General features: G+C 44.0%; 1 protein-coding gene across 8 annotated transcripts; it reads left to right on the top strand.

Moving 5' to 3' along the window:
• The first annotated feature begins 1,470 nt into the window (after positions 1-1,470).
• LOC127300790 (uncharacterized) lies at positions 1,471-22,160 on the top strand. 8 transcript variants are annotated; one of them, XM_071820192.1, is made up of 14 exons: positions 1,471-1,846; positions 1,936-2,077; positions 2,422-2,468; positions 2,596-2,868; positions 2,950-3,018; positions 3,125-3,218; positions 3,692-3,781; positions 3,876-3,952; positions 4,237-4,357; positions 4,671-4,827; positions 4,947-5,069; positions 5,584-5,936; positions 20,708-20,787; positions 21,814-22,160. In XM_071820192.1, the coding sequence occupies exons 7-10, from the start codon at positions 3,723-3,725 to the stop codon at positions 4,714-4,716; spliced, it is 303 nt and encodes a 100-aa protein (XP_071676293.1). In that variant the 5' UTR covers positions 1,471-1,846; positions 1,936-2,077; positions 2,422-2,468; positions 2,596-2,868; positions 2,950-3,018; positions 3,125-3,218; positions 3,692-3,722; the 3' UTR covers positions 4,717-4,827; positions 4,947-5,069; positions 5,584-5,936; positions 20,708-20,787; positions 21,814-22,160. The 8 variants fall into 8 exon arrangements, 6 of the variants coding, with proteins under 6 accessions (XP_071676293.1, XP_071676291.1, XP_071676294.1 ...); XM_071820190.1 differs by lacking the exon at positions 2,422-2,468 and having other exon boundaries at positions 1,496-1,846; positions 3,125-3,214; XM_071820193.1 differs by lacking the exon at positions 2,422-2,468 and having other exon boundaries at positions 1,500-1,846; positions 4,246-4,357.
• The last annotated feature ends 609 nt before the right edge of the window (positions 22,161-22,769 follow it).

The following is a 22,769-nucleotide window of genomic DNA, read 5'->3' as shown; positions in this document are numbered from 1 at the left end:
CTCCACTATCCATTTGTCTCATCTTAAAATCCCAAATTTCTTATATGCACCACTAAATAAACACACCACACATGCAAATGCCACAAGTTTTCAGTTAACATTCTATCTTTGTAAACAGGAAACCTGTCTGTCACAGTCTCACAGATCAGAGCATTTCGACTATAGCACATGAGAGCCGACAAGGCTGTTTCAGTCCCCAAATACAGATACCAAATGTTTCACTACAGTTCTGGTGAAATTCAGGATGAACTACAGTCATCCAAAACAGAGGCCCATGTAAAAAAAAATTCCTGCCAAGATGTGAATAAGCCACAGTGGGTGTTCAGTTGGATTTCAAAATTTTGTAATGTATATACATATAAGCTTTGCATCATCTGAACAACGTGACTAGGCTACATCTAAAGGTATGATTGCTGCACCCCCATGGGGCACTCCCAGGCTATCCACGATGGGCACCTCGCGCGCGCGGGTTGGGCAGTGGCCTCGTTTCGGTTTCTAGGATTGGGCCACGTTTTGCCATTTGGTTGGCTAAGCTGAGGGAAAGAGGGGCCCATGACTCTAACGTGAGACAAAACCAGCTCCCAACCAAACCCTATCCATCCGTCCTTCTCTCCCCTCGCGTCCCCCATCCCAGCCGCCGCGCGCCTCTCCTCCTCCCCGCCGCTGCGCGCCTCTCCTCCTCCCAGCCGCCGTCGCTTTTCTCTCCTCTGGCATGCTTCCTCCCTAGGCTCAGCCAGAGGAGCACGACGTGCCGCGCGCTCAGCAGGAGACAGTCTCCAGGGGCAGTTCCTCAGCGAAGTGGAGCGTGGGCAGTCCGATCCTCAGGCCGCCGAGGTGGATGATGCGGCGCCGTCTTCCTCAACGGAGAGGATCTCGAGCCGCAACCGCCAAGCTGCACCAGAGGACGGGCCGACGCTGCACCGCGGGAGAGGTCGACGCCATGAGTTTTTTCTTCCCCCACTGAATTTTCTTGGCACTTTTTTCCCTGGATTTTGAGGCTATTTTATCTTGTGCAACCAGTTGTTATTTGGGTGATTCGCTTCTGCTAGTGAGGAAGATGGGAAGAGCAAGAAGAAGGGGTGAGGGAGGTGGAAGAGGAGACAATGGATGAACACAGATCTGCTCCAACAGAAGTAAAATACATTCAATCGGGAATAATCATGTATGAAATCTTGATTCTTTTCACCATTGCAAGTGTTCTGGTATACTGTGTGACATCCCATTGAAAAGTAATATTTTAGTTCCTATAAATTGAAATGCTTTAGGAAGTTGGTCTGATCATGCATACTGAGTGTTCTTTTGCTTCATGTCTTCTAAAGGTATGATTGCTGCACCCCCATGGGGCACTCCCAGGCTATCCACGATGGGCACCTCGCGCGCGCGGGTTGGGCAGTGGCCTCGTTTCGGTTTCCAGGATTGGGCCACGTTTTGCCATTTGGTTGGCTAAGCTGAGGGAAAGAGGGGCCCATGACTCTAACGTGAGACAAAACCAGCTCCCAACCAAACCCTATCCATCCGTCCTTCTCTCCCCTCGCGTCCCCCATCCCAGCCGCCGCGCGCCTCTCCTCCTCCCCGCCGCTGCGCGCCTCTCCTCCTCCCAGCCGCCGTCGCTTTTCTCTCCTCTGGCATGCTTCCTCCCTAGGCTCAGCCGGAGGAGCACGACGTGCCGCGCGCTCAGCAGGAGACAGTCTCCAGGGGCAGTTCCTCAGTGAAGTGGAGCGTGGGCAGTCCGATCCTCAGGCCGCCGAGGTGGATGATGCGGCGCCGTCTTCCTCAACGGAGAGGATCTCGAGCCGCAACCGCCAAGCTGCACCAGAGGACGGGCCGACGCTGCACCGCGGGAGAGGTCGACGCCATGAGTTTTTTCTTCCCCCACTGAATTTTCTTGGCACTTTTTTCCCTGGATTTTGAGGCTATTTTATCTTGTGCAACCAGTTGTTATTTGGGTGATTCGCTTCTGCTAGTGAGGAAGATGGGAAGAGCAAGAAGAAGGGGTGAGGGAGGTGGAAGAGGAGACAATGGATGAACACAGATCTGCTCCAACAGAAGTAAAATACATTCAATCGGGAATAATCATGTATGAAATCTTGATTCTTTTCACCATTGCAAGTGTTCTGGTATACTGTGTGACATCCCATTGAAAAGTAATATTTTAGTTCCTATAAATTGAAATGCTTTAGGAAGTTGGTCTGATCATGCATACTGAGTGTTCTTTTGCTTCATGTCTGCTAAATTCTTTCTTTTCATGTCACCTCTGTTGTGGGCAGAAAGTTATATAGGTTTTCTTCGATGGATTTTTGAATGGAAAAAATTACTGAATGATCTAAAGGTTTGTTTATTATTTAGCTGGTAATTTGTGGTTCAACTGGATTGATTCCTTGCCAATTTCGTTTAAGGGTAGTTGACAAGATTTTTCCCCAGGTTGCTGCACGAGTCAAAGGTGTATGTCTAATCTAGCGATTCTATAGGTTTTCTCTGTTTCTCTCCAAAATCTTTGTTTGTGGCCTAATTCTTAAATGATTTAAAGCAAGGTAAAGATTCATTAATGTAAAGGATTTTCCCAGAAGTAAAACTAATCTGTGCATATTCTCGAAGGTTGGAGAATGTGGTTGGTTGGTATCACTCGCACCCTGGTTATGGATGTTGGCTGTCAGACATTGATGTTTCAACTCAGATGCTTAATCAGCAGTATACCGAGCCATTCTTAGCTGTTGCGATAAACCCTACAAGGATTATTTCTGATGTGAAGTGGAAATTGGAGCTTTTAGGGCATACCCAAAAGATTACAAGCCACCGGATGAGGCAGTGTCCAAGTATCAGACGATACCACTCAACAAGATAGAAGATTTTGGTGTTCACTGCAAACTGGTAACTAGACTAATTGTCAATCTTTTATTTTGCTGAGATGTCTGTTTTAGTCCTGTTCTAACTGTATTTTTGTCTATGCAGTACTATTCTCTGGATATAACTTATTTCAAGTCATCCTTGGACTCTCCTCCTTGAGTTACTCTGGAATAAGTACTGGGTCGACACATTGTCCTAATTTCCACTTCTGGGTTACATGGATTATGTTGCTGGGAAATTGTATCCAATAGCTATTTACTTCGTGTTGCATTCCTCCTAGGCGCTCAACAGGAGAAGTGTAGGACGCCACTGTAGTTGACCTCTCACCTGGACTCCATCCGACCTCGCCGCAAGGGCCAAGGGGCCTCTCGTAGGTCACCATTTTTTAAATCTCTACAACATATCGTGTTTGTGTGTGCAAATTCTTTTTTATATGGCTACAAGTTGTTCAATACGAATTTAACTATGCAGGATAAGATTGTTCCATATATGTAATATTTTTACTCAGCTGTGCACTCATTTTTTTTTTATTTATCTCAAGTAAACGAAGACAAATTGAGTAGTCTGTCTAGCTGTTCAAAATATTTATATTTAGTTCAGGTATTGAGATACTGAAGAATATCAAGAGGTTTCTAAAATACATATGGGCTTTGCATAAACAATGTGATTTTCTCTAATGATGTACGTCTAGACCATGTTTGTACAAAGCATGGCATCTTTCTTTCAGATACTCTATTTGAACTAAGGAATAATATGTTCTCTAATTTTTTATTAGTATCTTACATATCTTTACCATGTTTATAGGCAGTAGTATATGTGTGTGACATCTCTATTTTTTTGTGAGCAGGTTCTTAGACCACTAAATATGTCAGCATCAAATGGGAAGTGGATCAATGGGGTCCAGTTCTCATCACTATTATGGTGCCGGCACAAACAGGTACCATACTGGTAGTTGAATTATGTTAGATATGCTGCATCTTTGAAATCACCTGATGTTAATGAGTAACTTCTTTTGTTTCTTTTGTTTGAAGGCACAACCCTTGGCCTATGTTGAGTGCTTTGGTCAGTTCACATGTGACAGAGAGCAATTCCCGGAGCATTAGCTCAGGTACTGTATCTCTTAGCATTATTTGGTATTTTCTTTGATAATATGTTTCAAAGCTGTTGACCTTCAGAACCTTTACCCTTTACCTTTGCTTGTGTGCAGCTCATTCAGAGTTGCTATACATTCAAATAAAACCTTTTGGCTGATGAACTATTAGTAAAATAAGACTTATGTTAGCTACATGTTAAACTACATGGATTTCAAAAAAGATATTGACACACTTCTTTTGGCTCAAGAATTATTTTAGGTCACCTCTAACTACATGTTCCATTCATCTAACTGAAAAGATAGGCCAGATTTAGGAGTGGTAGATGAAGCCGAACCTGTCCTCGCTGACCTTCGCAAATGGCTCTGTCAAGCTCCTCCAGTCCAAATACCCTCAGCCACACCTCACCCGTCAACTCTGAGGTACATAGGTACTCGTGAGCAGTGTTCATTTTGGAGCTGGTTCTTAATCTAGGTAACGGGTTTATTTGGGAAGTTTACGTCATACTGGTTTGATTAAACTGATGTAAAGTTGGAAACTTGCTGTTTGTTATCATTTACTTCCGTGCATGTCGTCGGAATATCAAAAATTCCACTTGTTGGTGCCATTTGAATTATATATTTGTGATTATAAAAATTAAGCAATGCATTTCTTATACATTGGGTCTCAGATTTCAATTCGCTTCGGAATCCAAATATGTGATTTACTCAATCATGTTTGTTGCTCTTCTAACAGGTTCCGGAACAATCACTTGGCGCATGATATATGGAATGAACGATAGTTTTGGGTGTCTTTACTTGTGAGTATCAGGCATCAGTAGGCGTAAATCCAACCAAAGAATCATCAGAATTGCTTATCTAATTCCCCAACAGTTATCAGAGACATTGAAGAGGTTAGTAGTTAGTCTGCTTAAAATTGTTTCTGTACTATGTTTCACTCTCAGTGTGAGCTTCTGCAGTAAAATGATTTTAAATGAAAATATAGGAACTTAAACATATATCTATATTGTAGATTTGATGCAAACATTTTTCACCATCCAAGTTTACAATGCTGAGCCGGTGAAAACAGTGGAGCGATGATACACAACAGGGATGTAGATGAGGTTCACATGAAGTATTTTGAGATTGAGCAAACGTATGAATTTATAAGGCCAGGATTTCTCTGGTCTGCTTTGATTGCTATGGCAGGATTTTTACAAACATAAGCTCAGATTAATTGTTTCATTGCTATTGTAACACTTGCTCCAATCCATAATAAGAGTTGGAAGTTTAGTTCAAAGTTGGGGACATTTTAACTAAAATCACAACACTTATTATGGATCGGAGGGGGTACGTTTTCTCTGGAATGACGTAAATAAGCTATAGCACATTTCTCTCATACCTATTCCTGAGGTTTGGTTCTTTAGTTGAGAAGGACTAAGTTCATATGTAATAGAAAAATATTATTCCCGGGGCTTCTTATCCTTCCGAATTTTGTGAAATTTTACTTTTGTTTTGGTGTGGTATATGCAGGATCTAAGAACGTTGAATTCATTTCCTTGATATGCAGTTGATGCATGTCTCCACAATCCTTTCATTTTCCTTCGCTCTATGCTACTGGATCATTCTCCTCCAGTTGAGAACACTGACTTAATTTCCTTGATATGCAGATGTGATCGGCTGGATCTTCGCGATTTCTGATATCGTTATTGTTGCTGGTGATGGACATGGGAAGGGAAGAAGAAAATGGACTTGCTCAAAAAAAAAAATATCATGATGTGCTTTAAGTCTACAGACTTTACTCTGAGCCTGATAGTGCTTTCTGTCAACGAAATCTCCATAGATTGCTTCCTTTTATGGATGATGTCCTCGAGAAAATTTATTATATAATATGTTTCCTGATTCTTAGTCTGTATCCAAATAAGATTAGTGAGTTTTTCATACTCATATTTGGTTATGTCTTGATTGCAGGTCAAATATTTATTGCTGATTACAGTTTCCAAGGGCTTCACCAATTCGAAAGGTAACGACGATTATGTATTATTCATGTTGTGTTTAACCATCGGGGAGTGAGTTATGGCAGACGGTTAGTGCCATCATATACTCTAATTCTACTAGGCTAATTCGGAGTGAACAATGGACTTTGTTGAGCAGCGGCTAACATGCTCCACTATGCCACGGTTGTAGGCTGTCTTCTCTGTCGCCTCGTGTCGATATTGAATTGGGGATTTTAGAACATGATAGGCTTGACAATTTAACTGATTGCATTTTATAAGTTTGTGGACTGAAGTGTTCCCATCAGACAAATTTGAAGTACAAAGTACTACAATTATAATTTATTATTTAAAATCTGTTAATTAATATACAAATTTTACGTGCAATACTTTCACCACAGGGTTATATTCACCTGGCTAGAGGAGGCATAGATTCTGAATTGTTCGGCTATTTATTCTTTAGTGATCTCTAATAGAGTCTGCAAACGATGGTCTTTCCTTCTTCTTTTCTTAATAGGCATGTTCATTATATTTTCTGCAGCTTGGTTTTGCTTTCATCAAAAGCAGCATGAGCTGCTACTATTAGATTTGCTATATTGATTATTTAATTCTTGAAATAGGTAAAGTTTGCTTAATCATCATCTTACATGGATAAGAGCAACTTGATTTACACTAAGTAGATTACAGAATGGTAATAATACAAGAATAAAGTGTGCCACCATAGCACATAACATGGATGAGTTTATTGGAGCTTAGACAGTGATGGTGTAGATTGCTGAAGTTTGGATACATACCATTTGAAGTTCAGGCTGTTGATATTTGTATTGCCGCTGTTCTTGTGACATAGGCATCCCAAATGGGCCTGCCGAAGATAGTACCCGGGGTTTACTGAAGGCCCACTACCCGAAGAATAAGAAGATTCGGGAGCCCAAGATATATCAAGGAAAGTCAAGAGTTGTAATAGGAAGTGTTATTTGTAATCCAAGCGGGATGAGTTAGAAACCGTCCCGGACTCTGTAACTTGTATAGCACGAATCCCTCGGCTCCACCTCCTATATAAAGGGGGAGGCGAGGGACGAAAAGATAATCGAATCATTGTCTGCAAACCCTAGTTTTCATAATCGTCGAGTACTTTTCGGCTGAAACCTTCGAGATCTACTTGCCCTCTACTTTCAACTAAAACCCTAGCCTACAATCCATAGGCATTGACAAGTTGATACCTTGTCAATTGGCGCCGTCTGTGGGGACTAGAGGCGTAAGGATCTGATCTCGATGGCACGCTCAAGATCTTCGACATCGTCAACCGCATGCAACACAATGGATCGAGGTAAACAGATCGCTGCTGGTCTTGTCGATTTTGTTCCTCACCCACCCTCCCGTTTGGATGCATATGCGTATCTGGCGGAGCCCATGGAGATGACGTTCGGAAGGTTTCACTTTCGCGTCGAGAAGGAAGGATCGTATCGTGTCGAGATTCCGGTTTCGTCGGGATCGTCGGCGGTCGATTCTGATTTTTCAAGCTATGCATCGTCAACCGAGTCAGGAGAAGAAGAAACTTCGGCGACACGCTACGTCAGCACCAGAGCAAGAGAGAAACTCGCCAAGATCTTCAACGATATGTCGTTTGAGTCATCTGCGGACTCATATATAAGCGATGGCTCAAGCGATGTCGACAGTTACGACTTCATCGACAAATCTCTCACAGTGGGCAAGGTCTTCATCAATCTCAACGATGATGTCACCAAACCCAACATAGATCTGAATACAAAGTATCATCAGATTTATGCCATTGAAGATCAAGAGGAAACATCTGAGGCTTTCGACAGTTTGGGAAATCCATACGTCGATCCCTCCAATCTGCGCCAAGGCCTGGGCAACAAATACGTCGGGCCAGAGCCGCGAGATAGAGTTCAACTTCCGCAAGCAGCGTGGGACAGAGCCGCGAGAGCTATGAACGGTACAGAACCAATGGCTACCACGGCCACACCAGAGGAATTACAAGCATATCAATATAGGCTCGCACGAGCTGCCAGGGAATTGGAAAAACAGACAGCTGAGTTGAACAGGAGAAAGGAGGCAGCTTCTGCATCCAGCAGGAGAAGGGCAGATCTAAGTCGACAATCTAGAACTACGGGTGATAGCCACCGGGAGGCGCGGAACAGAGCAAGATCAAGGCTGCAACACATACCCGAAGCAGAAAGAGAGCACTTGGTCCAAAACCTCGACATGTCCTTTATGTCGATAGATACAAGAGGAAACATCATCCCTAACACACCAGAGGCTGGGTATATGGCAACACATGCTTTTATCCTTGCATCTAAACCACCTCCAGGTGATCCAAGGGAAACACTGTACAATATGGCGGTAGCAGGAGTTGGAGCTATGGGGACAGCGTTTGTATCAACGCCTCCCGAAGGAGCGGCAAGGCAAAATAGTCCACGACCTGCGGCGACAACGGCGGCACTCGAAGGACCAAGTGGAGCAAGAGACACAAGAGCACAAGCAAGGGTCGACGTAGCGCGGCAAAGCGTAAGGGATCATCGGCAATCTCCAGAACTTAATGACGAGGATATGTGCGGCTTACCATGCTTCACGAGGAGAGTCCGAAAAACTCGAGTCCCCTCAGGATTCAAGTTACCCGATAATTTCAAAAAGTTCGACGGCCTCCAAGATCCAGAGGATTGGCTAGTTGACTATCTGGAGACGGTGAAGCTGACAGGAGGAACCAGGGCAATAGCTATGCAAAGCATCCAGGTACATTTAAGTGGAGCCGCACGATCTTGGATAAAGAAACTCGCTCCAGGATCCATCGACAGCTAGGAAAGTTTCGAGGATGTGTTTGTCAAGAACTTCAGATCCACGTGCAAAAAACCCGCGTCGTTAGAGGAGTTGAGAGCATGTCGACAAAAGCCAGATGAGCCAATGAGAAAGTACATCCAAAGGTGGAATATCATCCAAAACTCAGCAGAATATATATCTGACGAGTGAGCCATAGATGCGTTTGTCGCAGAGTCGCGTGGAGATTTTGTCGAGGACTTGGGAAGGACCAATCCAAAGACAAGATCCGTGTTAATGGAGATAGCAAATAAATGGGCAGATGGAGAAGACGCTGTCCACAACAAACGGCACAGTCGCGCAGAGGAGGACCGTGGTCGAAACTATCAACCGAGGCGAAGATTTCCTCGGCAATACCGTAACTACGACGCTCCAGGACAAATTTCGGTAGGATTTCGGACAAATACAGGAGGAAGCAATAGAGATGATTACCGTGAGAAGCAATGAACAGCGAGGTGATAACAGGGATGATTCACGCAACAGTAAAATAGCGGGCCTAGGTTCCCAAGGCCTTTCGTGTCCCCTGAAGAGATGATGAATGGACCGTGCCAGATGCACTTTTTCCTCGACAGCAACGGTAAAAGACAGTCAGGGCACTTGCAGAAAGACTGTCGAAATTTTCAAGCAATGTTGCGGTATGCAGAGAACGCTAATGCGCGGGCAGCACAGAGAAATCCTCGAGAACCCAGAAGCGAGATTCACTTGCCGCCTCCTCCCGCGATTACAGACGACAATCGGCATCGGCTCGAATAGCGGCAGCACTCGCACCACCACCTTACGTTGATCCTAACTCCAATGGAGCAAAGGTCGATGATTCGAAGGGAAGGCCGTCAAATAGAGCTCGTAAAGTAATCTCACGACATGTGTTTATGGCAGAGAAAATGCCTCCACCAACAGTTGAGTACCTTAATTGGTCAGACAAGATATCGGCTTCACAATAGCAGATCATCCGCAGCAAGTTCCTCGACTGTGGCAGTCAAGCACTTATTCTCACACAGTTATCGTGGGATTTGATGTCTCTCGAGTGTTCATAGACGGCGGTAGCAGCTTAAACCTTATGTATGCAGATACATTGAGGAAGATGAACATATCCTTAGCAAACTTGAAACCAACAGACACAAGGTTCCACGGCATCACACCGGAGAAACCAAGTTATCCATTGGGAAAGATCAATCTCGACGTTCAGTTTGGGACCCGAGAAAATTATAGAATCGAGAAGCTCGAATTTGAAGTCGTGGATTTTCCGTCGCAATACCACGCTCTGTTGGGACGACCAACATATGCTAGATTTATGGCGGTGCCACACTATACATACCTGTTGTGGAGGATGCCTGGACCAAAGGGACCAATCACAGTCAAAGGAAGCTTTGCCTTAGCCGATAAGTGCGACAAGGATTTTCACCGGTTGTCAGAAACCTTCGGGATGCAAGCTGAGTACTTGGCGTCAAAAAGCATGACTGATTACGACGTACTGCCAGACGTCGGAAGGCCAAACAAAGAATCAACTTTCAGTACCGAGAAAAATTCAAAAGAGGTGCAGATTCACCCGACAGACCCGAAAAAGACGACATCTATCGCAAACGACATGGATATCGCATAGGAAAGCGCGCTCGTCGAGTTCCTCCGTGAGCACTGGAAAATCTTCGCATGGTGTCCAGCTGACATGCCAGGAGTACCCAGGGAACTTGCCGAGCACCACCTAAACTTGGATCCATTAGCGAGACCAATCAAACAACCTTTGCGGCGTTTTTCGGAACCAAACCGTAAAGCCATGCTGTCAGAAATCAATCGACTGCAAGAAGCTGGTTTTATCAAAGAGATATTCACAGAAGCCACATGGGTAGCAAATCCTGTCGGTGCCGAAGAAAAACACTAAGGTCCTTCGCATGTGCGTCGACTTTACGTGTCTCAATAAACATTGTCCAAAGGATCACTTTCCCCTCCCGAGGATCGATCAAATTATCGACTCCACGGCTGGATGTGAACATCTTTCCTTCCTGGATGCATATTCTGGTTATAACCAGATCAGATTGAAAGAAGAAGATGAAGTAAAGACCGCGTTTATTACACCTTACGGCGTGTTTTGCTACAGAACAATGCCCTTTGGTCTAACAAATGCGGGAGCAACATATCAGAGGATGATGCAGAAGTGTTTGGCGACACAGATTGGGAAGAACGTGCAAGTATACATCGATGATGTCGTCATAACATCAAAAAAGGGGGCAACGCTGATCGAGGATCTCAAGGAAACCTTCGACAACCTTGATAAGTTCTGCCTCAAACTGAACCCGACGAAGTGTTCTTTCGGCGTCCCAGCAGGAGAACTTCTGGGGTTTCTAGTTTCAGCAAGAGGGATCGAAGCAAATCCCGATAAAATACAAGCTATCGTAACAATGAGGAAGCCAACAAAGTTGAAAGAAATACAACAGCTAATCAAGCGAGTCGCAGCTTTGAGCAGATTCGTCGCTAGGCTGGGTGAAAAAGCGTTACCATTTTACGCTTTGATAAAGCAAGGAGATAAATTCCAGTGGAACGAAGAAGCCGACAGAGCTTTCGAGGATTTGAAGCGCACAATCTCGACACCACCAATTTTGGTGGCGCCAAAAGAAAGGGAACCTCTCCTGCTGTATATCGCAGCCATGCCCCAAGTGGTGAGCACGGTGCTAGTTGTCGAAAGGGAAGAAGAAGGAAAACTCCACGGCGTGCAGAGGCCAGTATACTTCGTTAGCGAAGTTTTATCGCCCTCAAAACAAAGGTATCCTCAGTACCAAAAGATAGCATATGGAGTGTTCACGACAGCACGAAAATTGCGCCATTATTTTTCATCACATCCGATCATAGTGGTCAATGAAGCTCCCTTGTCAAATATACTGAACAACCCAGAAGCTACGGGTCGTGTCTCCCTTTGGGGAATAGAACTTTCCCCGCGGGACATCACGTATGAAAAAAGAAAAGCAATAAAGTCGCAAATACTGCCGGACTTCATCGCAGAGTGGATGGAGTTGCAAAATACAGGACCTCCGCATTTGTGTCGAGAACCTGGACCATGAACTTTGACGGGTCCAAAAGACTAGAAGGAGCTGGCGCAGGAGTAGTACTCATATCACCTGAAGGCGACAAGTTGAAGTACATCCTTCGGATGACGTTTCCTAACGCATCTAACAATGAAGCAGAATATGAGGCTCTCATACACGGGATGAAGATGGCGAAAGCCTGCGGTGCAACTCGACTAAAAATCTTTGGCGACTCACAGTTGGTGGCTCAGTAAGTTATGAACCAATGTGACGCAGTCAATGATAGCATGATGGCATACAAGGAGGTGTACAACGAGCTCGAGAAGTTGTTCGATGGATGCGAAGTAAATCATATTAGCAGATTGAGCAACGACGAAGCCGACGTTCTTGCAAACATCGGGTCGCAATGCCTTGCAGTCCCGCCAGGTGTATTCTGGGAAGAAATAACAGAGAGGTCCACCAAATCAACAAAATCAAAAAAAGAAGGAGAAGAAACCCTCGGGGGCTACCAAGGAAAAGCAAGAAGAAGAAGAAGAAGATCAGGACCTGGTCATGATGATACAGACACCGTGGATGCAGACGTACATATCATACATCCTCAGGAAAGAAATACCCGACGATCCAGTTGAGGCAAGGTGAGTAATTCGACGCTCCAAAGCTTTCACGATGGTCAAAGGAGAATTGTATAAGCGAAGTATTTCAGGCGTCTTGCAAAGGTGTGTCACACCCGAAGAAGGAAGAATAATTCTGAAGGATGTACACGAAGGAATGTGGCCACCACGCAAGTAGTCGAGCTATTGCAGCCAAGGTTTTTCGGGCAGGATTCTACTGGTTGACAGCAATCGAGGACGCCAAGGACATAGTAAGAACTTGCGACGCGTGTCAAAGGTTCGCCGCAAAACCTCATTCTCCAGCAGCAGAGCTAGCACCAATACCATTGTCATGGCCCTTTGCTCAATGGGGACTTGATATGGTGGGCAAGTTACACAAATCCTGGCCAGGAGGAAAGGAGTATATGCTAGTAGCTGTCGACAAATTTACAAAGTGGATAGAAGCGAAGCCGATAAATTCACCAGCACGGAGCATCCGCAGAAAATTCATAAAAGGCCTCGTTTTCAGATTTGGAGTGCCCCACAAAGATCGTCACAGCACAACGGCGATAACTTCACAGCCCACGAATTCAAGGATTATTGCGAAGAGGTGGGTATCAAGTTGCACTTTGCGTCAGTTGCACATCCTCAAACCAATGGGCAAGTCGAGAAAGCCAATGGCATCATCTGCAATGGCATCAAGAAACGCTTGTTAGGACCACTGGAAAAAGCTCGACATACCTGGCCGGAGGTACTCCCATGCGTGTTGTGGAGCATCCGAACAACACCAAACACAAGAACACAGAAACTCCGTTTTTCCCGGTTCATGGAGCAGAAGCAAGATACCAATCGAGATAGAGCACAACTCTCCACGCGTCGTGGAATATGACGAAGAGACGTCGAGAAAAGCGCTAGAAGATGACGTCGACGCTCTTGATGAAGCTCGAGATGAAGTACTGTCTCGGGTAACCAAATATCAACAAAGACTTGAAGAATTACCACGATCGACGTTTACGGCCAAGATCTTTTCAGGTGGGAGACCTAGTTCTTCGGCTCACGCAAAAAGTCATGAAAACTCGAGTCACCATGGCTTGGCCCTTACATTGTCACGGAAGTAATCGGAGGAGGAGCATACAGATAAAGGACAAGAAGACAGGGTGGAGGAGCCAAACCCCCGGAACGTGGCGCAACTCAAAGCGGTTCTACGCCTAGAGTCGAAATATAGTCCTTATAAAACTTCAATGTACCGAAACGCCCGCGAGTTTTCAGACGCACTCTTTTCCTTTTTCGGGGCACCGAGTGGGGCCGGAGAAGGTTTTTAATGAGGCGGGCTCGCGTGCTGCAATATAATAAAGATAGTGTCAATATACCTTTCTCTTTATCGACATGTTCAAAGTCTTCGCTCCGACAAATTTCAATATAGTTCATCAAAAAAGAAAAACCTTGCCTTGGTATTAAAATGCCTCGTGAGTCAAAAGAAAATACAAAATAGTACTCAATAAAGAAGCTCGGGGCTCATATCCGACATAAATACATAAATGCCTTGGTTCAAAACCTCGCAATATGCAAATACAGTAAAGAGTCACCGAAATACTCGGGGGCTAGACAAACATACAAATATAATGATTGCTTCACAATATAATCACAGTCATGGGTCACAAAGAAGAATTATCTACAGGAGGAAAATAACTAGTCTCGATTCAGTATGTCATCAAGGGTAACTCTGTTTTCTTCGGGAGCAGCGCCAAGAAAATCGGCATAGTGACCATCAAAGAAAAAGTCGGCATCCATCCGAAGAAGGTCTTCAATCATTTCTTCGGCTATAGGCGAAACCTTCGTGTTAATTCGGTCAATACCAACTCTTCGACGTTTTACCTTCTGATGAACCTTCGCGACAACTTGGGTAAGGTCAAGATTTGAGTGGCAGATCTGGAGCATGATAAGAGCAAATCTGGCGCCAGCTACCAATTGAGCTTTGACAAAATCATGGATACTGCGAGCATCCTTGAATCTTTCCATCAATTCAGGAAGAGTTTTTGGTTGAATGTTCCGAGGAAACATGGAGTTATAAACCATGGACAAGGTCTTGGTACAGAAGTCAAGGAAATCACGAGTTTGAGAGGTGCGATCCTGAAATCTGACAATTTGGCGGGTCCTCTCTGGGGTAGCCCAAAACAAAGAACCATGGTCCAGGGAAAGGTTAACAAGGAGGTTCGTCCTAGCATTTACCCTCTCTTCCTCGGCAAAGCATCGCAAAGGAACCTATCAAAACAACGAAGTAGAAACCTTTAAGAGACATAGCATGAAGATGAAAGATATCGGAGGATGAAACAAGCATACCCGACATATCTGCGCTGGCTTCATTCATCAATTCGAGCATGAAATTTTCTCGAGTAGTCGCCTTTTCAGCCTCGGAAGCAGCAATTTCCTTAGCAGCCACGGCCTCGCGAGCTTGCTGAAGAGCAACTTTTTCGGCTTCAGATGACTTACGAGATTGCTCCATCATCACAAGTGTTTGCTTCTTCGCATACCGAAGTTGTTGTCGAAGTTCATCCAGCTTCTTGCGACAAGGTATCGTCGACAAAAAGATCAGCAAAAGCTCTCCTCGCGCGAGAAGAAGAAGGCGAAACATTGGAAGGAGCGGAAGATGGAGTACTGTTATCAAATATCAACTGAAATTTAAACAAGACAACATCAAACAACAAGCAAAGATAGAGGTTTCATTAATCTCTTGGAATAATTACAAGGGCATTACAGTGGAGCTAAGGAAGTACGTGTCGCCAAATGACTACTTTGGCGACAAGAGCAAAAGAAACAGAAAGAAAAACAGAGACATGCAACTAGACCTCCGGCCTTGACGAGCTAGGAGTCGACGCTGGTTTAATCCCGAGATAGGCCAAGATCTTCTTTGTGTTAGGCTTGGCTGCCTTAATCAGCGACTTCCACCTTGATTGTTCTATCTGCTCGGTGTCGCCAACTTTCATCCAGTCAATAGTCTCTGTTGGACTGTCAAAGAACTAACGCGATAGTGTTCTCAACGGCAACCTTCATATTTTCTTGGCGCATCTTCAGTCCAAGGTCTTCCGGTGAATTGAACATCTTGGCAAGGTTAAGGAAAGTCGTAGGCTCCTCTTTCTTCGGGAAGAAGTAGGGGAACAATGCCGACAATACTGTGTTAGCATTCGACACACCTTCACGAATCTCGGACCCATGAAGCTCCAGATAGGAAAGTGCGTCAAGGAGCGGGTCATCGACAGGATTCGTCAGATCAAAATCCTGGTTTGTTTGGGCTGTCAAGAAAACAAAGCATTAGTCAAAAGACAAGAAACAACGATTCTCATAAAAATAGAAGGGATCAGCAAAATTACTGAAAGTGCGGCGACTTTGAGTTTTCAGGCGCTTGAGGATTCCTTGTTCACGAGAAGCTTGCGCAGCTTTGTGCTCGTTTAAGGCAGATGTAGCATCCTCAAGTTTTTTCTGCAGTTCCTCGACACCAGCAGCTTTTGCCTTGGCTTCATCAGCTTCGGCCTTGGCTTCGCTAGCAGCGAGTTCGGCTTTCTTGCGAGCCGCCTCACTTTGCTCAAGTTTTTGAGCAAGTGCGTCGGCACGTTCGTTGGCCTCTGCAAGTTTCTCTGTCGAGATATGAAAAAGAGAGAGAAGAAAGATCAAAAATCGCGACAAACAACTAGAGCAAAAAGCCAAGGAAAAACGGCAAGCATAGAAGTCGTTACCTTCGGTTCTGTTTGCATATTCACGGTACCCAATAAATTGGGATCCGATGCGGAGAAGCTCTTTGATCATGGGCTGTTCAAGACGAACACAGCAAGAGAAACATCGGCATGAAAAAGAGCGAGAAGGCGTGAAAAAAGCAAAATAAAAAATATAGATATCGACAAACTTACATCATCTAAGAGCAGAGTCGACGAACTGCCCAACTGAGGGGCAGGTTCAACAATCTTTTCAACCCTTGACCTTTTTGGTGAAGGAGCAAGGGGGCTTGATGGTGGAGTAGTGGTGACGACATTTTGTTGAGGAGGCGAAGATTCTTCTCCTTCAACTAGTGTGTCTGAGGCAAGTACAGTGCGTGACGTGCTCGTTCGAGGAGCTACGTCAACAGTTGGTACTTCTTCCTCGTCATCACTGTTGATCAAAAAATCGACAGCATAAAAAACAAGACAAGATAAATATTTCGAGTACAAAAAGAGGGAGAAGTAAAGACGACTTACGAGCTGACGAGGGATTCAATATACGGATCATAAGCTGCCTTCGGATGGGAAGGAACAACTTCTTCAGCCTTAGAGGTGCCAGAATCCTCGGCATCATTCCTTTTCCTTTTGTTCCTTGGGGAAACAGCAGGAGGAAGGGATTGTGTCGACTCACTGGCTTCAGACTCAATTTCTTTTTCACGGGAAGCCGCAGATTTGTGAGAACCCGCGACTTCACTTTCGGGAATAGCAGAACCTTGAGTATCTTCGGCAACGATGGCCTGTTCTTCGACTTCTCCACCCTCAGGAAGAGGAGGAAGGGAAGTCATAGTAGGATGGTTCTGTAAAAAATAGTGACAAAAGGAAAATTAAAGAGATAACAATACAATGAGATGCAGAGAAAGTGCGGAACAAGATAAAAACTCGGGAAGACAAAATACCTCGGGGAGTGGATTGGCGGAGCTGTATGGTTCCACGCGACAAGAGGAAGGAATAGGGTCCTTGCCCAGGCGAGAAAGTCTTCGAATCAACTTCTCCAAGTCCTTTGAGGAAAGATCGCTGGAGATTCTGTTGGCGTCGTTTTCACCAGAATACGTCCAAAGGGGATTTTTGCGAGCCTGAAGAGGCTGCACCCTAATCCTAAGGAAGTAGGCAGTGATTTGAACACCAGACAGCTCTTTGCCTCGAGTGTTTTGCAGCTGATGAATACGAGACATGAGTGCCTCTGTCGCCTTTTTCTCTTCTTCGGAAGCTTCGGCATCCCAGGAGCGGCGGCGCTGGATTCTGGCACTTCCGTCGAAAGGAATTATGTTGTGTTCAATGGAGTTGGCGCTTTCTTCGTGAATGTAGAGCCACTTTTTACGCCATCCTTGGACAGAATCAGGAAATTTGACGTCGAAATAATCGACATCAGTACGAACACAGATAACAACGCCACCTATGTTATAAGTGACGTTGTGGGAGCCATTGCGGCGGAGGCAGAAAATGCGTTTCCACAGAGCCCAATTGGAGGGATTCCGAGGAAGCATTCGCAAAGTGTAATAAAAATAGAAATGTGAAGGATGGAATTGGGGGTCAATTGGTGCAGTTGAATCCCATAAACGAAAAGAAGGCCGCGGAGGAAATCGTGAATTGGGGCCGAAAGGCCGCGGATGAGGTGATCAACAAAACTAACCCGGTACTCCATTGGAGGCTTGGGGTAGCTTTCTTCGCTGGGAAAGCGGATGGCGTCTTCCTTCTTCATGAGGCCAAGCCTCTTCAGCATGTTGATGTCCTGGTTGGAGATTTTAGATCTCTCCCACTCAAGATCCTCGGCGGCCATCTTGGATTCCGGAGTACTGTGGCGAGTGAGTCGCGTGCGCGGTGGCATCAACGGCAATGGGCAGAGCAATGCTCGTAAGTGCGGAAGATCAGAGAGAGTTGGGCGCAGGGGAAGCTTTTGCGAAGAGGAACAGATGAGCGGCGCAAGCGAGGGGATGAACGGAGGTTGAAGAAAGGTTTATATAAGAATCGGGTGAAGCAGTGTGCCGTTGGATGAAGAAATCGTGTGGTGAGAAAAGATCTTCTAGATACAAGGGTAAAAAGGTATTTTTACTAAGATAGGCGTTACCGTACGTGCGCCAGAAAAAGCGGAGGACGTGTGTCCCCCACTTGCACGACGTGTCAACGTGGTGGAAGCAATGGACCCACAGGGCAGAAAAATCACGACTATTCACCAGGGATGAAGAAAATTTGATTAAGGGAAGCATGTCGACAAGAAAAATAAAAGAAGATTGGCGACAGGAGGAATTATTAAATACTTCGGGAGCCTTTGATCAAATACAAGTTTTTGCCCAAATGCTCGGGGGCTACTTCGACAAAAAATAAAATTTCGAGTATGGCAATATAGAAATTGCGGGAGCCTACAACCAAGCACAAGTCCTTGGCTGTAGCCTCGGGGGCTACTCCCATCGGGAGCGCTGTTCGCGCACCCGAGAGATAAAAAAAAAAAAAAAAAAGAAGAAAGAGATCATATTGGGAAAATAATGACAATATAGCGACAAGGTGGACTAAAATGTTGAGCCTACAACCAAGCACAAGTTCTTGGTTGTAGCCTCGGGGGCTACTCCCATCGGGAACGCTGTTCGCGTGCCCGATGGAATTAACAAAGGAAAAATAGAAAAGCAAGAGAGTATATTTCGAGTTATAATTAACTCTACATATACTCCCATCGGGAGAGCAATATAAGTCATATTTGACTCGATAAAATGTGCCATTCCAACAGCCGGAAAAGCACTCGACAATATATTCTCAGAACGCCGAAGTTGCGATCAATTTCTGAATGCCGCAAATTTGCGAAGGTAAGACCCCAGATCCGTTCTGCTGGGCGTGGCATCGCCAAAGACTGCGCTCTGCTACCTTTATCCGTATCAACAGATACGAAGAAAAATCCTAACGGACGCGTTAGGTACCCGATAAATTTGACTGGGACTCGACAGAATGGTAAGACCTTAAGCGGCACCTGTCGAAGTTTACACCAGTATCCCGAGATCATGTCCAGGGACGTGATTTTGAAGTAGGTTTTTGCGGATTGCCACTAGAGCAGTTAACTAGTACCTGATCCGTCAGATGAACTAGCCCCAACTACCATTATCCCTGTACAATATAGAATCTTATGTGAAGAAATATAAAAAAGTTAAAGCTTTCGAATAAAAATAAACAGTGGAGATTTTCCCTGATTCTACGATTCAAGCAAAATCTCGGGGGCTACTGACATAGGCATCCCAAATGGGCCTACCGAAGATAGTACCCGGGGTTTACTGAAGGCCCACTACCCGAAGAATAAGAAGATTCGGGAGCCCAAGATATATCAAGGAAAGTCAAGAGTTGTAATAGGAAGTGTTATTTGTAATCTGGCGGGATGAGTTAGAAACCGTCCCGGACTCTGTAACTTGTATAGCACGAATCCCTCGGCTCCACCTCCTATATAAAGGGGGAGGCGAGGGACGAAAAGATAATCGAATCATTGTCTGCAAACCCTAGTTTTCATAATCGTCGAGTACTTTTCGGCTGAAACCTTCGAGATCTACTTGCCCTCTACTTTCAACTAAAACCCTAGCCTACAATCCATAGGCATTGACAAGTTGATACCTTGTCATCTTGCACTTGCTATTTTTTTTTACTTCCATTTGTTGGTGTCATGTGTCCCATCATTTGAAATTAGACTATGTTTACACAACCAAAAGGGATTTTTTGCGTGCAAAGGAAAATAGATTGCAGGGATGTGCTGCAACAGAAAATGGCATATCATGTACTTAATTATATGCTAGCTAAGAGGCCTCTTCCAAATATTTTCCTTGCTATATTTCTTAAATCATTCCACAGAAAAAGTATACTTTCTTATTTTTGTGTGTTTTTCACAAGCTGCATAGGGTGGTACTTGATGTTGGTGGGAAATGGCTTCCCTAAATGTGAAAGCATGATATTTGCTCGTGTTTGTATTGTTAGTACTGAGAGATCAATAAATTGAGGTTTTATTATAATTATACTTACTCTATTACTCATATAAGAATTCCAGAAAAGACATAGCTGTCCACAAAAGGAGAAGCCCACCGATTCAGCCTTGAAAACAAAGATGATTGATCTGATTTGGATCATAAATATCTGCCATGCTACTGCTGATTTGACTACTCATTATTGGTGTGTTTAACACATCGTTTTAACAGTACACTCCAAATTATATGGACTCTAGAAGGTTACGATTATGCACTTTGGTTTACTTTCTCTACTTAGTGGTTAGATTGGCTACGGTAACTTAGAACGGTGGGGTTGGGCTCGGTTAAAAGGTAAAGAGCTAGCAATTCGTGCTGCTAAACTGTATGCTAAATACGACAAGCTATTTCTATGCATCCAGTTGTTGGTACAGGGATCCGAACAATCGAATTCCTAGCTTCACCAAACGTGATGATATAAATATTGTTCTCGGTACTAAAATATATATTGGGAACAAATTAATTTTACAAGGAAGTTTCCATCAAATATTTGATCTATATAGATTCTTCCAAATTCAATTATTATGGTTCCTTGTTGCGTGCCCATTTTCCATCGCGCCTAGCTTTTCTCATAATTGTTATCCTATGAAAATTAAGATTTCCAGGAAATTTGTGGTCTTATTCAGGTGCTCTCGCAAACCCGCTATCCCCTACCAAGGATCCTCTCGGGAGGATTGATCGTGGTGCCATTCAAATTTTCTACTTTGTAAGTTCTTATATTTTTTTAATCTCGAGTTCGTATTAAATGGTGCTTCTCACATCGATCATATAATGTCTGTTATATTTTGCAAGAACTCTGTACACAAACATATCAACAGTCATAACCATCAACCATTCGAAAGAAGTATACGTAACCCCCGTAACTTTCAGAAAAGGGGCAGATAACCCCCTAAAGTTAAAACTGGGGTACATAAGGGGTTCTCTGTCCGGTTTTACAAAGTTGTGGGGGTTATGTACCCCAGTTTTAACTTGAGGGGGTTTTCTGTTCCTTTTCAGAAAGTTGTGGGGGTATCTATACTTCTTTCTCAACCATTCTCATGTTATGAATTTCTTTGATAGCATCTGAAAGTGGGGGACAAGACTCAGTACAGTAGTACATTTCTACTACGTTATTTGTATGATATGTAAATTCAGTCGGATGTTCCTTTCTAGTCCTTAACGACAACGATCAAATACCAGCAAAATAGTGTTTGCTTATGTACATCTGGAAAGAAGATTGTTGAGCTTTCTTGTGCATCTTAACAATTAAAGCCATTTGCTATCCAAATAGTGTTTTCCTACATAGTGATCATTTCAGTTGAGGACATCCTCAACATCCAAAAATGTCTTAATCGTAAATATTGTGGTACCAATAACTATAGATTAAGATGAACAATTCTATTTATAATACCGCGCCATGGACTGTTCTTTAAATACAAACGACCATACGAGCATGTTGAAAAATGTCATACAAAAAATACAGAAAACTCCTGCACCTGTGACTTAGCTAGGCAACCTAAATAATCAAAATACCATTTAAATATGACCCATGATATTAACAGATGAAAAAATGGTGTTGACTATGATTTATTTGGCCTCCCCGGTAGAACAGTGCCCTTCTATTGATGGATATGTTGCATCTCGGTCTACCTTTGTGTCCTATGTGTGAAAATGTTGTAGAGTCTGTATTGTGTACCATATGATTGCTGTAAGTTGCGACTGAGCGCTGATTGCTGCCGGATTTGCTTTTCAGGAGCGCTGCTTCCAGGTGACACAAACCACTGATAGTTGTTTGCTTCCTCTTATCTACCTACTGTGGGATCTGAGGATTGTGCCCTTTTGTTGTGGTATTGGACATATACTATCAAGCATGTGGTGCAATGGTTGTATTCGAGTGCTTTTGCTTCAAGCTACTATCAGCTGCTTAGTTCTGTAGTTTCTTTCGTCATGTGGTGTGCTTCTTCGGAAAAAAAGATTTGTGTATATATTTCTGATTTACTACTGGTTTGTTTCACTCTTATTATCAGTGCTATGTGCAATAATTCCCCGATACTTATTATGGATCAGAGGGAGTATTAGTTATTCTGCCACATTCTGTTATTTTCCCCGTTCTGGTTACATGTGTTGAAGTATAGCTTTGGTCCTATTGGCTTTGCTTTTCAAATCCAATAAAATGTATCTCCATTTACGTTTAGATTGGTGTGATCTCCACGGGGTCGTGCGCCAAGGCGCACATCTAAATCTAGTTTACAATTTACACAGTTGTGTATGAACGCCATGCTGAGTAACCTCGAGTGTGTCTGCTGTTAAAAATTGGTTTACGCAGTTCTAGGCCATCACTACTGCATAAGAGCAAGTACAATAAGTCTTAGTCAGCTGGCTATAAGAATTAAAGTAGTATATTATTGCTTAGTTGGAGGAGAAAGAGGAGGAGAGAGAAGATGAGTGGGCTCTTATGCAAGAGCCAGCTCTAGCACGTGCTCCTAGGTACTTTGTGAGAGTGAAAGGTGGGTCATACAATGATAAAGTACTATATTTTTATAGCCCATTATTGTATATGTTGGCTCTAAATTGGCTATAGATGACATGGCACCGGGCTTATAGCCAGCAGCTGGCTATACTATTAAACTTGCTCTAAGAGCGGTCACAATGTCCTAGCTGGACCGTATCTAATTTTGCCAACTAGAACAAAATATGACGTGGAAGAAG

Source organism: Lolium perenne, chromosome 5 (genome assembly GCF_019359855.2).
Source record: "Lolium perenne isolate Kyuss_39 chromosome 5, Kyuss_2.0, whole genome shotgun sequence".
Lineage (NCBI taxonomy): Eukaryota > Viridiplantae > Streptophyta > Magnoliopsida > Poales > Poaceae > Lolium > Lolium perenne.
This window is presented reverse-complemented; position numbering and strand designations above follow the sequence as displayed.

Excerpts from the sequence above, each read along its gene's own strand:
- LOC127300790 (XM_071820192.1), top strand. The coding sequence starts at position 3,723 with ATGGGAAGTGGATCAATGGGGTCCAGTTCTCATCACTATTATGGTGCC. Across the intron at positions 3,782-3,875 it reads TATGGTGCCGGCACAAACAG|GCACAACCCTTGGCCTATGT; the intron begins GTACCATACTGG and ends TTTTGTTTGAAG. Across the intron at positions 3,953-4,236 it reads TTCCCGGAGCATTAGCTCAG|ATAGGCCAGATTTAGGAGTG; the intron begins GTACTGTATCTC and ends CTAACTGAAAAG.